The sequence below is a fragment of the Oenanthe melanoleuca genome, chromosome 18, assembly GCF_029582105.1.
Source record: "Oenanthe melanoleuca isolate GR-GAL-2019-014 chromosome 18, OMel1.0, whole genome shotgun sequence".
Lineage (NCBI taxonomy): Eukaryota > Metazoa > Chordata > Aves > Passeriformes > Muscicapidae > Oenanthe > Oenanthe melanoleuca.
The window spans coordinates 5761980-5778513 of record NC_079351.1 but is presented as its reverse complement, the minus strand read 5'-3'; the positions used below and the strand labels follow the sequence as shown (position 1 = coordinate 5778513).

General features: G+C 41.3%; 1 protein-coding gene across 3 annotated transcripts in view; it reads left to right on the top strand.

Annotated features, from left to right (window-relative positions):
- The window catches only part of ABCC3 (ATP binding cassette subfamily C member 3), a 47220-nt gene that overhangs the window by 15669 nt on the left and 15017 nt on the right, over nt 1-16534 (top strand). For all 3 annotated transcript variants that reach the window (XM_056505573.1, XM_056505574.1, XM_056505575.1), the window contains exons 5-15: nt 600-725; nt 1524-1585; nt 2705-2836; nt 6841-7059; nt 9398-9575; nt 10290-10451; nt 11427-11519; nt 12799-13002; nt 14224-14370; nt 14758-14845; nt 15639-15705. In XM_056505573.1, coding sequence (XP_056361548.1) covers nt 600-725; nt 1524-1585; nt 2705-2836; nt 6841-7059; nt 9398-9575; nt 10290-10451; nt 11427-11519; nt 12799-13002; nt 14224-14370; nt 14758-14845; nt 15639-15705 — 1478 coding nt within the window. The remainder of the gene's footprint in view (nt 1-599; nt 726-1523; nt 1586-2704; nt 2837-6840; nt 7060-9397; nt 9576-10289; nt 10452-11426; nt 11520-12798; nt 13003-14223; nt 14371-14757; nt 14846-15638; nt 15706-16534) is intronic.

Sequence of the window (16534 nt, the reverse complement as noted above, 5' to 3'; positions counted from 1 at the left end):
AACCTCTTAAGTGCGCAGTGAGGACATTCACAATGAGGATGTTCAGAATGGCATTAGGCATGAAAGAGCTGTTTAAGGGACATACCCTCACAGCAAGAAGTTTTAGGTAAATTGCAGACTCATGATTAGGAAAGGAAATATCTCTAGAGCAGATGGAACTCTTATTATGCAATGCAGTGGTTTTTCTGCAGCTTCTGCTGAAAGCATTTAACACTCACTGCTTGTCAGTGACAAGATATTCAAGTAAAAGGATATTCTCTGATCTGGGTTGACAATTCCTATGCTTAAGACATGATAGAGGGAATTTGAAAGGATGTTATGTAGACCTGATTCCAGGGGGTGTCTGCATGCAGTGGAGATGTATAAGCACTTTGAACTTGACATGATTTAATGAAAAGCTTGGAAATAAGCATGTTCTTAGGCACTTATCAGAGTACAAGCATGCTTTTGTGAGATAATTCCTGCTGGGAACTGCTTTGCAGTATTCAACTGTAGAGGAAGAAAGGAATTGCCAAAAGAAGCAGTGAAAAAGGAGAGAGAGTATGGGGAGCTTGGAAGTGCAATAAAACAATCATTTACAGTGTTTCTTTTCCCTCTAGGGCCATGTAAATGAAAGGTTCAGGTTTACCACATTTTACATCTACTTTGCTTTGATAATCATTGAGTTGATACTTTCATGTTTTAAAGAGAAGCCTCCCTTCTTTTCCCCTGTTAATGTGGATGCTGTAAGTATTTTTCTCTGCTTTATTTGGGTTTTACAGACTGTATGGTGTTTTGAGAGTTTTGTCATTGAAAGCAGCCTTGGATTGTCATAGAGATGGCATTACTTAGTGACCCTCTTACAAAGCACTGGGTATGGGGAGAAATGCTGGGGTTTGGAGTCTTTTTCCATTATCTGTCATCAGAAGTGGCTTGAAGCTGTGTAGTGGAAGCAGCTCTTCTGCTTGCTGCTTCACAGCAGTGTGAATTATATTTATGAGCATTGAAGTGTAATAATAGTTATTTCAAGAGGGTTTTTTGAGGAGATGGTGCTCTACTTGCTTAACATTCATCTCGAGTTAGAGAAAGTCCATGAGGTTTGTCTTAATAAATGAGTTCTATATGTGTTGAGAACAGATATGGAAAAACATTAATAACAGAAGATATTAGTAGTGTCACAGGTTAAATTTCTTCTCCAATTCAAAAATAGTCCCTATAATTGGATTTATGCTTGAACCATGCTGAGAGAAAAGTTGAGCTTATGTCCTAAAATGAACATCTCAGAAACTGTGGAATGACATTTAACATTATAGGTGTGATTTAATGGCAGTATATGAAGCAATTTTTAGATATAAAAGGAGTTCAGTGTGACATGGGAAATGAAAGAAATCAATTTTATGTCTCATTAGGACACAGGTACACACATGTAATATACCATATAATATGCCAAAAATTGTCAAAATAGACTGTTGTCATATTAAACTAATGCTAAATGTCTTGCTTTATTTATTTTCGGTTTTTTCCCCCCCATAAACTCATTATAGAATCCATGTCCAGAGTTAAATTCAGGGTTCCTGTCAAGATTGACATTTTGGTGGTTTACAAGGTGAGTTTTCTCTTCAAGCTGTTGGACAGCTGACAAACCCAAAGCCTGCTTGTGATCTGTGCTGCACAGAGATTTTCCTGCTGTGAGTAGTTGATGTTGGATGCTCTTTCATCCACACTGGTGTCAGCACTTGGAGCATTTTGCCTTTTTAGAAACACACAGCCCAAACTTTTTCTCTGCAAAGTCTGGCAGCAGCAGGATCATGACAAAGAGGGTGTGCAGGCTGGAATAGAACCTGAACCCAGACACAGCTCTGTGCTCCACCAGATAAATTATGCCAACCTTTCACCCAGCTGAGGGTGCATTTTGTTTCCTGTTGAGGTTCATTGGGGAATGCTGTTTTATAAAGACATTTTCTGTGCAAAAGGGAAGGTAAACTGGGTTATGTATGTAAATGATTGCCACAAACTGAGGCCACAGACAAAAGAAATGTGTATCAAAGATGCAAATTTGAGATTGGGCCTGCTGCTCCATGGTAAAGAAGTGGAACAGCTGTCACAGGTTGTGTTAAGACCCAGTTTTTTCACAGTGGTTGAGATCTTCATTCTTCCCCCATCTGACTTTATTGTCCTAGTAGCAGCCCTATGAAGTTCTTTTTAGTGAGAGGATGAGAACTTTCTAAACTTCCAGAATGTTCTGCTTCCCCAGTGAGATTCTTGGCAGCCAGGATGTTTGTGTCCCTTGACAAAATTCCCTTTACAGTTGAGGAACTGTAGTTTTCAGGAAAATCTGATTTTCCTTTAACTCCAGTGAGCTCCACTTTTTCATTTTGTTCACCTCTGACAATAATTCCAGATCAACTTTATTATTTTTACTTCTAAAGCTTAGCTGTTTCCATTTAACACCACAATTTCATCCAAATGCTTCTGGTAGTTGGTTTTTTATTGTCTCTTTTCTGAAGTGGTGTTTTCAATAAAACACATGTAATTAGAAATACATCATGTCCTTTCCTTAATTGCAAACATCAATAAAAGGAACAAAGGGTGATAATTATTCTCCCATCTCCCTTTCTGTGGAGTATGTTCTTGCTTTTGTTAGCTTAATCATTCTAGAGTTACTGGCAATGCTTTGAGTACTGTTTCCCATATTGAGTTGGGCTGTTTTTCTCCATATGTGCAGCATGGCAATTCATGGGTACAAAAGGCCTCTGGAAGACAAAGATTTGTGGTCACTGAACAAAGATGACACTTCCAAAACTATCGTGCAACAACTGAGTAAAGAGTGGGAGAGAGAAAAAGCAGAGTGCAAACAGTAAGTACAGGAACAAGTCTGCAAACTTGAGAGATTGATCTGGGTCCTCTCAACACTCACAAGTTGCTCATCCACGAAAATGAGGCAGCTAAAAACGCACCCACCACTTCAACCTTGCTGTTCTTCACTCATTATTACTCAAACTTCCTTATTTTAATGTGTCTAGGCAGAGGCAAGCAGGGCCCTGTGGGGCTTGTGTGCCACCAACACACTTTTTAGGGGCTTAAAATCTCCACTTCCCATGTGGAGAAAGGCTGGAGGTGTGTGAAGAGAAGCTGTTGAGTTGTAGAAAATGAACAGCTTTTCACCACTCAGCTGCTGCTTGTCTGACTGCATAGTTGCATCCCTCCCAGGCATGTTGGAGCACAGCTTCTGGGCACATAAACCAAAAGGGATTTCTCATCCTCTCCATCATGAGTTTTTTGGCCTGGCAGTATTTTTAGACTTAAGGCTCTCAGCAGTGAGCAAGTCTTCACTTCCCAGTGGTAAAGATAAGAAACTCAAAACCTGTGAAAGGCAGGAAGGGGAGAGACATCCCACTTGACTGCTGAGACCCTACTGCTGTAGCCTAGAAAACCAGCAGCAAAATTGTCCTGGTCTCTTATGGAAATGGGATAAGGGTCAGAACTTGCCTATGGTTATACCTGTGTGAGAGGATTTCCTTCTTATTGCATGTTCTGCCCTAATCTAATCGTTAAAAATTACCTGTTGTGCAGCTCTTACTTCCTTCTCCCACTGTTTGGTGTCCAGAATGTTTCCAAGCAAATAGATGTGAAAATAGTGTGTTTCAAATTAAAAATGTCAATAAGGAGGAGGCCTCTGCTTCCATTTCCTTTCATTGTGGAGATTTCTTCTTCATGTGGTGGCTTTCCTTTGTTCTCTTTTGTGCATATCTTTGCCAAACTGGAAAGACCCTATTATTTGATAATATTAGGAGAGAATTGTAATTTTCTTGGCAAGGCTAAATATGATGTGGAGAGTTCTACTTTGCAGCTAAAACTTGAAATATTTCCAGCACTAACACCAGCAGCTGTCCACTAGTGCTCTGCATGGATTTGTTACAGTTCTATTTAGAGTTTATTTGGGTTTTGGTTTGTTTTTTTTTTTCATTGTCTTAATGTCTCTATTTTTATAGAATAATGTGTATTGTCTGGGTTCTGGTCTTTTTGCTGAGACACAAATCTTGCTCCCTCAGGCTGTTTTACAGTAAGAGCTCAGCCATCATGCAGGAGTGCATGGGGTCCAGGAAGACTTTTACTAGGAAACCAGAAACCGTGCCTGGAATTTTGTCAGGGGATTCATTGCATTTTGGAAACTATTCATATAAACTGGGGCCAGTTGGCAATGAGTTTAGCCATAAATTATGAGTCATATTTAGCTCAGGTAGAATTTTGTGGCGACTGTATTAATGATTCTAAGATGGGGAAAAGTGCAAAAACAAAGGAAATCACTGTACTCCAAATTGCTGGGTTTCATGGAACTCTGAAAGCTCTGCTTATTCTTCAGTTTTAAGTAGATAGTCTCTATTCCTTCCTGTCAAATAGCATTAGTGGTAGTTGCTTGTGAGACATTGTAAATACTTTTTTTTCCCCTTTTAACTCTCATTAAATCTGCTCTGAGCAAGCTTTTATGACATTAAAAATGCTGTGTCGATTTGTACACGTGTTGAAAGTGTGATGAAAAGTATTTGTAGTGTATGTAGAAGTAATTTATTTTTTAAAACTTAATCAGTTGCAGCTCTGGCAAAGCTAAAGCTTTAAACTTGTTTTGTGGTAATGATTATCACATTTCTGTTGTTCCTAATCCATTTTTGCATCACAGCTGTCTTGTGAGTTACTGTTAAATAATCACTAAAAATTCATTTGTTTCTAGTGAGTTACAGGAGAGACCAGCATGGATTTAAAATGTTACTGCAGAAAATAAAGCACACAGAGTATTTTTCCTTTCTTTTGCTCTCTTTGCTTATGTGGCTGAAGTTTCTACTCACTCACTTTGCTGATAAGTGCAGTTTCTTCTGAGCAAGTTAGGGCTGAGCTGGATGGAGAAGGGAGAGCTGGAATGCATTTTCCCTCATTTTCAGTCAGCTTATTTTAGAGACTGTCCTCATGAAGATGTTGAAGATGCACCAGTGAGAAATCAAGTGTTTTCCCATGAGATAAATCAGTACCTATTATCTGCCCTGCTATAAATAATGGCAACCAGACACTTGCTCTTTGCTTTGATGAAAGGCTGGGTGTGAGCAGTCCCACACACTGCTGAAAACCTGACCTCATCTAACTACAGGTAGTAAACACTGAAAGTGCATTTTCTCCCTTTGGGACTCTAAGCTGCAAGAGAACCATTGCTTTGCTATTAGCTCAGTGTAATAAACATTTTTAATAGCACAAAGTCAGGGGCAAGTAGTCTTGTTTCTTCAAATCCTTCAATGAGTTTAACAGTCTGGTTGCCAGAAAAACAAGGCTTTGCTCATAAACTCTCCAGGTTTGATCTGGAAGACAAAGAGAACACTGTTTGTTCTTGTCTGGGGGGAAAAAAATAAATTGTCTGGTTTAGGTTCTCCCCCTGCCCTCAAGCTTTATTGCAAAGACCTTGGGATTTGTAAATGGCTTTTTCTGAGAGGATGTGGACAAGTTTATACATGTGGACTGTTAGCCACAGTGATCACAGTGAGTGCTTGCAGGCTGTTGGAGTTATTTGGCTCTGCAGCTAGCCAGCTCCAAAAATCTGCACAGTCTTTATGAAAAATCATAAATCCAACCTCACTTGGTAGTACCTACAAGTTATTTTTCAAATGCCTTCTGGTAAATATTCCCTGTTTCTAGGGTCTCTTTTCCATCTGTTTTTTCTTGTAAAGCTTATGTGTCCCAGATTAATTTCCTTCTCCCTGTTTCACCTGGACTTAACTTTCCTGTCTTACATTCAGGAAATGTTTCCCCAGTCCCATAGCCCCCAGGAAACAGCAGCAATTTGATATTTTCTGGTAGAAAAGTTGCCCAGCTGATGTTAGAGAGCAATTCATAGAGGAAATAATTTCCCAGAGTGTAGCTTTTGTTGATGGGCAGCAGAAGTTCGGGCACCTAAACCCCAAAGGGGCTTCTACAAAACCTACCTGGAGCCCTGGAGAGCAGTTTGGGCATGTTTGCCCCATTTTCCATCAGTCAGTCTAAAAGAATATGTGAAGGAGTCACTTTTGTTAGGTTATTTGGCAAAAGGAAAGAGGCAAAAAGTACAAAAGGAATCCTAGAATCCTGGAATCATTAAATTTGGAAAAAAACCACTATGATTATTGAGTCCAATGGTTAACAAAAGGGTTGCAGACTAACAGGGTTTACATGCCTTAATTATCAACTGAGTAAAATTTAGGTACCTAAACCCAAGGTTTTTGTCCTGGAAGATCTGGACAGCTGCGGTCCACATCTGGGGGATGCCCAGCTTTGAAGGTGCTGTGGTTTGTACTCAATTTCAAGTTTCCAGGAATGCAGAACTTTATATTTTGGGAGTGCTGTGCCTGCTGCAATGCCTGTTTCCCCAAGGGGGTTAATTCTGCTGCTCTGGAAGCAGCTGTGTGATCAATAAGGGGAAAGGTTTAGCACAGCTGCTGATGGAACAGCAAGCACAGGCTCAGAAGGAGCAGGTGAGGGTGCTGTGTGTGGGGTGTCCACAGCACTTCTTTGAGGATTCCTGTACAAGAAATTGGAGATCCAAAGTCAATTCTATCCTCTAAGGAAGTCCAGCCTTCCTCTCCTCCTCCTTGGGGCCACATTCTCATCCCATGGTGATTGATTTTCTGGTCTGTGGATTGCACCCCGTAAGTACTGCAGGAAAAAAGAAAAGCAAACAAGACTCAGCTGCACAAGAGTGGCTGATGCTGGGCACACCTTGATGGTGCTGTTGGTCAGCAGCAGAGCAGAGGAGGGTGCAGACTCTGGGATGTTCCTGCAGTGCTGCTCACACGGGCAGTGCCACCCTCCTTGCCAGTTGTCTCACCTGTTTTGTTTCCCTAGGAAAGAGGATGTGTCATACATGAAGAAATCAAACCATGTCCTGAATCATGTTGGTGGTGGCCCAGAGGAAGGAGAAGTCCTGATCAGAGACAAAAAGCACAACAGGAAACCTTCCTTTCTCAAGGCTTTGTTGAGGACCTTTGGGCCATACTTCTTAATTGGCTCCTTCTTCAAGCTGATACAAGACCTGCTCTCTTTTGTCAACCCTCAGCTATTAAGGTTGGTTTACTCTGTGAGTAGTTCTCTGTGTGCCATCCCTGTGGAGGCTTGGCTTTGGCAGGGGCATTTGTTTTTGAAATGCAGAGTTAGTTTCCCTCACAGTGCCATGTGTGTGCTCCCACACTTCCCCCTGCAATGCCTTAGACATGAGCTCTTTGTTGTGGACTCAGCTGTAAACTGGACAAGCTTCACTGAAATGCTCCATTTGTAAATCTCCCATCACCGGTGGGCAGCTCTGAATTACAAATTACCTGTTGTTCTGTGATTCATCCAAAGCCATTTCTCCCCATTTCTAAAGGATTAGCTGTGAAATCAGAGTGAAGCACTGCTGGCTGGACCCTGATATCCTCGTGTGTGGATGCTGGTTGCATGCCTTGATGTGCAGGTGTTGTGTGGTGCTCCAGAATGGGATCCTCTGGCCATACTGCTGTCATCTGGGAAAGCTTTTGGAGCATTTGGATGAGTTCATGTGCTCTTGGTTGTGTTGAGAATATGAGAGGCACAGTTGCAGTGAATTTACAGTGCAAGAAAATTATGGTTCTATTAAAAAAAAAAAAAGAAAACAGGGAAAGAGGTCATGAGAGAATTGGTCTGTCCTCAAATTCTCTTTGTATGAGGAACATCTCTACCTCCCATCTCCAGGGGGGCCAGAAGCTCAGCCTGAACCATAAAGGAATTTGTCCAATCCCCACATTTTTTTCCTATTAGTATTGTTCTTAAAGTGAGGAATTCACCAGATAATCATTAACTAGGAAGAAAGCAATAGTGGAATTACCAGCATTTCTACCTAACAATTATTAATGGAAAGGCACCTAATCCTGTTAATGCATGAGAGTGGAGTGGAGCTTGAGTGGAGGTCACAGGTGGAGATAGGAAAGGAAGAAGAGAAGGCTCTGCTCCTATTTGAGTATCTCTTAAAATAACCTGTATTCTGAGATCATGTTGTTCTGTGGGTGGTTTGTGATATACCCAGAAATTTGCTAAAAAGAAGGTCTGACTGAACATGGTGACATTTAATAGCTGACAGTCTGTCTTTCTCCCAGAGCTGCTGCTGAAGAGGAGGCTGCTGGCTGCCTCCTGAGAACACATTAAGTGTAATCTATTCTGGGAATTTCTCAAATTTGCATGAATTCCTGAATACGTTTCAGTGATATCTCAAGGCGTGTTATGGTGAATTGCTTCTCAAGTCTGAATTCCTGCAGGGAAAATGCCCTTCTGATGATAAGGGAAGATGAAAAAGCCATGGCTCTGGCAGACTGCATGTAAGATAGTTTTGTCCTTCTAAAAAGATTGGTGAATCCCTGGGACTACCAGGAAGAGGTTTTCCTGAAGCTGTTCCCTTTTGCAGCATGAATGGAGCAGTGCAGAAATAAGATTTTTCTGGACTGGAAGAAGAAAGATGTAGCAACCTCCTGCTCTACTACAAAGCTTTGGTTGCCTGATTTGTAATTTCTAGGTCCATTTTTCTCTTGCTAATTGTTTGAACCATGGAGCCAAACCTCTGTTTCTCCTATATTTTGACAGTTCAGTATTCTGGTCAGCAGGCTGAAATCAGAAATATGATTTTTGAGAGCACTGGACATTGCCATGTGTCACTTTGCTTGTTTGCTGTGTGTCAGTGCAGCTCTTGCAATGGGAGCAGCTGTGAGGAGTAAGAAAGGGCTTAGCTATAAAAGATGCTAAAGCCAGCTTAATGGTACCATTTTACACAAAAAAAAAAAAAAAAAAAAACAAAAAAAAAACAAACCCCCCCAAAAAAAAAAAAAACGAAAAAAAACAAAAACCAAACCAAAACAAAACAAAACAAAAACTCAAAGAAAAGCAGGAGTGAAGACTATATGCATCCCTCCTGAAGGATGTCTTTTAATTTAGCTTTTTTTTTTGTGGGAAAGCACCCCAGGCAGAAGCACTCAGGCTGCTTGAAGAGCATTTGGGTAAGAAGCTGGTTGTGCCTGCTCTGCTGGGCTGCCTCACTCTGTCCTATCATTCACCTCCCGCCCTGGGGGCTGCCTGACAGAGCTCAGACCGTGTGCTGTGTGTTCAAACCCTGGATCTCAGGGGAAGCCAAGCATTTCTCTTCATATTTCATTTTCAGCCTCATTTACAAATGGACTTTCTCACTGGCAGAGCTGCAGGTTTTGCTGTTGGATCTTTGCAATGTCGTTTGGCTGAAATAACTCAGCCTGTGTCCTGGAGAGCTGTTTGCTTTTTGTGTTGAGGGAGGGCATGTGGCAGGATGCTGAAGCTGGGAGAAGCTGTGTTATGTCCCATTAAATTTCCTGAATGGTTTCTAAATTTCTGTTTCTTTTTTCCTTTTCCTTCTCTGCTCTGCTCACAGTGTATTAATCGGCTTCATTAAGGACAAAGACGCCCCAGCCTGGTGGGGATTTTTGATTGCAGCTCTGATGTTTATCTGTGCTGTGCTGCAGACACTCATCCTCCATCAGCACTTCCAGTACTGCTTTGTTACTGGGATGAGGCTGAGGACTGGGATCATTGGGGTGATATACAGAAAGGTAAGGCTGGAAGCATTTTGTGGGCTGGAGCTCCAGCCAGGCAAGTGTGCTCAGTTCTCACATGTTTTGGGAAGGTTAGGCATGTTGGAGAGGAGTAGCCTCCTGGAATATAAAAGAATGGAGGTTTGATGTGTTTTTAGCAGTTCTTTCACATTTTACAGAATTTTCCAGTGATCAGTACTGTAATATGAATGTTATAGACATACCAGTACTGGTTCACTTTAAATGCTGAAAGAGGAGAGACTTAGATGAGATGTAAGGAAGAAATTCTTCCAGGGGGAACTGAGGAGCCCCTGGCACAGGGTGCCCAGGGAAGCTGGAGCATCCCTGGAAGTGTCCAAGGCCAGCCTGGATGGGGCTTGCAGCAACTTGGGATAGTGGAAGGTGTCCCTGCCATGGCAGGGGTGGAACTTCCCACCCAAACCATTCCAAAATGGAAAAGGGATCCAGGAGAGGAGCATGTTTATGCTATGAGTGGATTAAACCCAACAAGGTTTTCTTCAGAGTGCTACAAACTGCTTGAGCTGGAGGTGCTCATAAGCAAAACCATTTCATGAGCTCTTGTTCCTTGGAGATCAGGAACTGATGTAGGCAAATTATTTTATTCTTTTTGGAGAAGCACATTCCTGGACAGTGTGATTTTGCTAATGACTGAGGATTTGTTCTCCATGCACATCAAGACTGTGAGTTCACTGAAGCTCTCTGCCTTGTCAGTCCTTAGCCATCACCAACTCAGCAAAGCGCTCATCGACTGTTGGAGAAATTGTCAACCTGATGTCAGTGGATGCCCAGCGTTTCATGGACCTGATGACCTTCCTGAACATGGTGTGGTCTGCACCACTCCAGATATTTCTAGCTTTGTATTTCCTCTGGCAGGTACAGACATTGTCACAATTTTATTTATAATTCATCTAAATTATGTGCAGGCTTTTTCTTTTTCCTTTTTTTAAGTTAATCAGTTTGACCCTCCACTGCATTTTTTACAAACTTTAAGTGTTCTGTCCTGTAGTAAAATAGCTTTTACTGCTGTACACCCTCACTTAGTGTCTCAATTATTTTGTTCAGCTGATAGGCCAGATGGGCATTTGAAACAGAACATTTCCTATGTCCTTCCCCTGATTTTACTCCACTTTGATGAGCTCAGTCTTGGATTCTGTTCCCAGCAGTTGATACAAATGAGAATTTGAGGGAAATGGTTTAGAGACCAAAAAGCAAACAAAAACCTGGATGCAGAAAATGTCATGTCTAGAGATTATATCCTGCTACATAAAGAAGTTTTGTGCAAGCCACAGCAAATCTCACCTGGAATAACTAATTTTTCATTTGCTACAGACATTGTTTCAGGTTTATTTCAGGTTCAGTTTGAGCACTGGCTTTCACATTGTTTCTATGCAATTAATGTCTTTTACTGCATAAAACAGTAACACCAATTTAACCATATTGATTTTGAGTCAAAAGCCATTAAATTGCATCAGCTTTGAGTTAATGCTCTGCTGGAAGCTGAGCTCTGGTAGCCAGCAGATTGTTGCTTGTACTCACACTGAGGCTACTGGGTTAATTCTGTAATTACAGTTCCCTTGGTCGGGGAAAAATCAAGAGAAAAATTCCTGTCACCAATAAAACCAATGACAACAATAGTTGTTATTATTCATTATTATTATTATTAGTCAGAGTGATTTCTGTCCTATTTTTCTGTTTCCTCTTCACAGTTGCTCTGTGGCATCACAACACTTCACTGGGATAAGTTCAGCTTGTCAACCTTGATTTCTGTTCCTGTCACTTACTGTTGTTTTAGTGCTGACTGTAGGGAACACTCGGGTACAACAACTTTCTCTTTCTTTTTAAATCCAGACTTTAGGGGCTTCTGTGCTGGCTGGAGTTGCTGTGATGGTTTTACTTATCCCATTTAACTCTGCAATAGCAATAAAGACCAGAGCATTCCAGGTAAGGTCCCAGCAGAGGAGGTAATGTTGTATGAATTGGCAGCTGTGCTATGAGAAATGACATCAGACAATGTTAATAAGATGCCATTTGCAGCAATTTACTTATGAGTAAGAATGTACTGATATATTTAATAACTGAATCATTTTAGATACTTTTTCCATAATGAATTGAATGCAAATTAAGGGAAAAGTGTGTCATTGAGCCAATGGCTTCTTCATACTCCTGGAGCAGCTTTTGGGATTAGCAAGAGGTTTCTTTGTCTCCATATCCCTTCACCTGGTATCTTCCTCTAGGAGTATCTAGAGAAAGGCAAATAAATGCTGTTTTTTAAGCTGCAAATGAATGTTTTCAGAGGTGGCAGCTAAAACCTGACAGAGTTTTATGCTAAAAGCCAGTTTGATGTTCACTGCTACTGAGCTGGGCCAAATTTCATATATTATCTTAAGGTAAAATGATCCTTTATTCCTTTCTTTGTAGTTTTACTTGTCTCTAGTCAGGGAAAGCTGAAAAAATACCAATATAACAGTGCCCTCTGGCTTTGTGTTAGAAAAAAATCTAATAACTGGCTTGTGCTATGCAGCCCATCAGACTGTTTGGAAAATAAAAAAAAGAAATTAAAAGTCAATCTATTGGTGTAAAAAGAAGGTAAGGGTTGGATATAAATTATGACATTTAAGCACAGCCTTAGTTACAAAATGATATTATTATATGCCTTGAAGAGACATACAGGCTTTTTAAATCTCTTGGATGCTGACAGGTAAATAGTAACATTCCTTTTCTCCCTTGCCCATTATGAGCTGCTCCAAAGCTGCATAACTTGCTGTGCATATGTATGTGAATTTTGTCTATAAATTTGAGCAGGGATGTTTTTTTATTTTAATAATGGAAACACTGTATTTTAATGCATAGGAAGAAAACCCCTAGGAGTAGCCACAATTTTCAAGGGATAAGAAATAAAACTGTGCAAACAAAGAAGAAAAAAATTCTGAAGTAATCAAAGGAAATGGTAGGGTAGTATTTTTGTGAAGTGGCTGAATCTTTCTTTAAGATGCTTTAAAAAGTGAAAAGGAGTGGAAAGCTTTTGTCCTCTGCTTTCCAGGCATTTCCTTTGAATTCTCCTGCTGTAGAGGTAGACTTCAGCTTGCACAATGAGTGATAACAGCCTGGCTTTCTGTAATTACCTTTTGCATCCTCTTCAGAAGTAGCCTGAGGGCCAGCACAGCTGTGAGACACATGTTGGGCTCTGCTGTTCCTGGCTGTGACTCTGTTTTCCACCCAGGTGGAACAGATGCGATACAAAGACTCCCGCATTAAATTAATGAACGAGATCCTGGGGGGCATCAAGGTGCTGAAGCTCTATGCTTGGGAACCATCCTTTTCAGAGAAGGTCCTGGAGATAAGGAAGAATGAGCTGAGAGTTTTGAAAAAATCTGCTTATCTCAACTCTGTGTCCACCTTTGCCTGGATCAGCGCACCCTTCCTGGTAAATTAAATTTGCATGGCTCTCTAAGCTGCACGAGTGCACCCTTGAAGGATGAATGTGAGGTTTTCTGCTTGCTAATGTACATAGGAATAAAATGTAAAGTTTTGGAAGAAATTATTCCCATGCTTTGATGCAGAGTTCCCTTCTTGAGAGCCCTCGTGTTAATCGGTATTAAAGTATTTTGTGATAAAACGTGCCAGTGGAAGCTGGGAATAGCTGTCACAGGAGAATTTCCAACCACTTCAAAGTACTTCCCATAACAAATTGAAACTAAAATTTGAAACCTCAGAGAGATCTGTGAATAACAAAATAGCCAAAGAAACTTTGAGTCAGTCAGGACACCGTCTGTCTACAGCTCCCATTTCTACCTTCATGTTACATTGCTCTGCTTGTTTTAGTGAGGGAGAGAGTTGTTAAATTATTCTGCAGCTCAAAAAAGAGATTGATTTAATGTGAAAACTAAAGTCCAAATGATAATGTTGCCAACCCTGAAATGCTTTTTACTCAATTTTCTCTTTTCCTCTGTTTTCCACTTCACTGGACTGTGATCCCTTTTGCAGAAAGGGTTTTGGTGAATAAAACCATTCAGATAAGTCCCTAGTCAAAACTATTTCCAGCCAGCTTTTCTCAAGATCTAAGGCCCAGCTCTGCAGGAATGATTTGAACAGCCTGGAGGTTCTGCCCCTTTTGTAGTTCCTTGAAGTCAGTGCCCTTCTGTGCACATCCCTGTTCCTGCTCACTGTCAGCTTGTGCACAGGATGGTCCTTCCACAGTGGATGGCCCCTGTCACACAGCAAGCCAGCAAATAACTTGGATTTCACTTCCTTCTCTATTGGTTGGAGAAGATAAGATAGAATCTCATTTGCTTAGCCTGCAGTTTACATTGGGAAAATTTGCTTGGGTGGAGCTGGAAGAAACCATGACCTGATAACAGCTTTTCCTTTTTATTTACCCAAATCGTGTAGTTCATCTCTTGAACCTCTTAGTTCAGCTGAATGTAGCCACTGGAAACCTGAAAGTTCTTTTATTCTGTGTGCCCTTTTCTGTTCCAACTTGTCCATAGGACTTGTCATTCTTAAAGCTTGTTGAAAAGGTCAGAAACAAGGAAATTTCCCATTTTGTGGTTGATACTTTTATTTCCAAGATGCCTGTCAGGACTGAGTGCTTTTAAAATGTCAGAATATACCAGACATCTCACAGTAAACTCTTTCTGGCTTTCAGGTAGCATTGACAACATTTGCTGTGTATGTCTCTGTGAAGGAGGAGAATGTCCTGGATGCAGAAAAGGCTTTTGTCTCCCTGTCCTTGTTCAATCTCTTGAAGTTTCCCCTCAATATGCTTCCACAAGTCATTAGCAACATTGCTCAGGTAAGGAGGGCCTGGAGCATGGGCTGTTTGAAAAATTTGAACAGAAAGAGCAAATCCTTCATTTCTGGAATGCAGAGATCCCTTGATCTGCCTCTTAGCTGGCTTTCCTTTTAATATCCTTTCTTTCCTGCTGTCCTGCATTGGAAAGCCTGACATCTTCTGAGTGAGCCTGTCTGCGGGAATTTTGCTTTGCTTGGATAAACTCAGCTTGGTGTGAGAAATTTCACAGTTAAAAGGTTGAATCTCAGCACAAGACTCGTTGCAGGGAAAGAAAGATGCACTGTTCAGGAAGCCCATGGGGGAAAGCTCAAGGCTCTGTGCATGCTTTTCTTTTTCACTGAGTCCTCATTAAAAGAATGATGAAATAATGTCACATTCTTTTCTTAGACAAGCGTTTCCCTAAAGAGAATTCAGCAGTTCCTGAGTCATGATGAACTTGATCCAAATTGTGTGGAAACAAAAATGATTGCACCAGGTAAAGATGTTCTTATTTTTACAAACTATGCAAATGCAGCAGACACATCTCTCTTGGACTGGCTGAGCTATGAAAAAAGGGAAAAAGGAAATAAAAATTGTAATCTTGGGTTAAAAAAAAAAAAAAAAGGGAAGAAGCTGCTGCTCTGAAAAGTGTTGGACTGTGTGGAAATCAGAGAAGTTTCTGGTCCTGTTTTTGGGCTGGTTGGGCCTGAGTTTGCATCTGCAATGCAGCAGGTGCTAACAGCACTGAGTGTGGAGTGCATCCACTGGCTGTGGACAGCAAGGCTTGTTCAGACCTTGCACACTGCACAAATGCTCAGGAACTTTGTGAACAGTTTTGATTACTTGTGTTCCAAACAATATCCCCAAACAGTTGGGTGAGCCAGGTGTGGCAGGCAAAAAGCTGCAGAGTGTCAAATCTGATCCATCAAAGTCAACAGCATGCAGTGATCTCCTGCTGATCTGAAAGGAGTTTCTGAAGTAAGGTTGTGGTGATGCTGAACAGCACATGCTGGGAGCAGCCCCAGCAGGGCAGGGTGGAGCAGGGCATCCTCTCAGCTCCCTGGGTCTGCCAGGTCACAGTCTGTGGCTGGAGCTGCAGTTATTTCAGTTATTTTCCCTCTGAACAAGCCTGTCTTGTGACCCACAGGCACGAGCCTGTGCTTCCCGTGCCAGCAGAAAAGGGAAATGCAGTGTGTGTAAATAAAGATCCCTCTGTCAGCCTGTTCTCTGTTGTGCTGTTGTGAGTAACACATTTCCTGCCCCTCTGTTGTTGTGTTTTTGCCACACAGGCACTGCCATCAGTGTAAGAAATGCAACGTTCAGCTGGGGAAAGGAGCTTAAGCCAGCCTTGAAAGGGTAAGGTTTCTTTGTGCAGTTGCAGTACATCTACCTGGTGTCTGGCTCTTGGGAAGCCTGTTTGAAAGGTTTCTGGTAAAAAACATGCATCACATGTCAGCATCTCTTCTGCCTTTAAAAAAGGGAGCTCGTGCCTTGTCATCTTCAGGCTTTATAGAACAGGGCTGTAGGGCTTTAACTCCACAGCAACCAGCATGAAATAGTTACTTATTGAAAGACAGGCTCCAAAATTCCTTAAATAGACATTTTTTAACTGGAGCATTGTGGAATCAAACTGATCTGATGGATTTTGAGGACAGTTGAGGTGTCTGTATTTGGAGCTAGGTGTGCCAGCAGTGGTCTCTTCCTTGAAGAGGCTTGTGGCAGTGGAAAGGCCATTTCCACACTGTGGGGGTGAATGTTTTGCACATTTGCCTATTTGAATGAAGAGAAACAAAATTTGCCTGGAAGCATATATACCTTCTGTTATGCCTCAGGATCTATGTAAATAGAAATTTGGCTTGATTTCATTAGTGAAAAGCACTTTGGCAGCAGAGACTGCATCCATCAGTCATTTTTGCATCATTTTGCCTTCAGGACCTAAAGTAGTGCCTTTAAGAACACAGAGGGGTAAACAATAAAGGATTTTAATTGGGGAAGTCCTGTTTTTCTTGTGTCATTGTGAACCCTATTTACCAGCAGAGGAAATCCAGTTCTGAAGTTTTTAGATGAGATGTATTCACTCCTTACTTTCACACAATTGCTTTTGGTTTTAAAATCAAACCCCAAAATACTTCTGGAATATTGTCTACTTTCAAAATGCTTATTAACCCAGTTTGACTTGCTGATG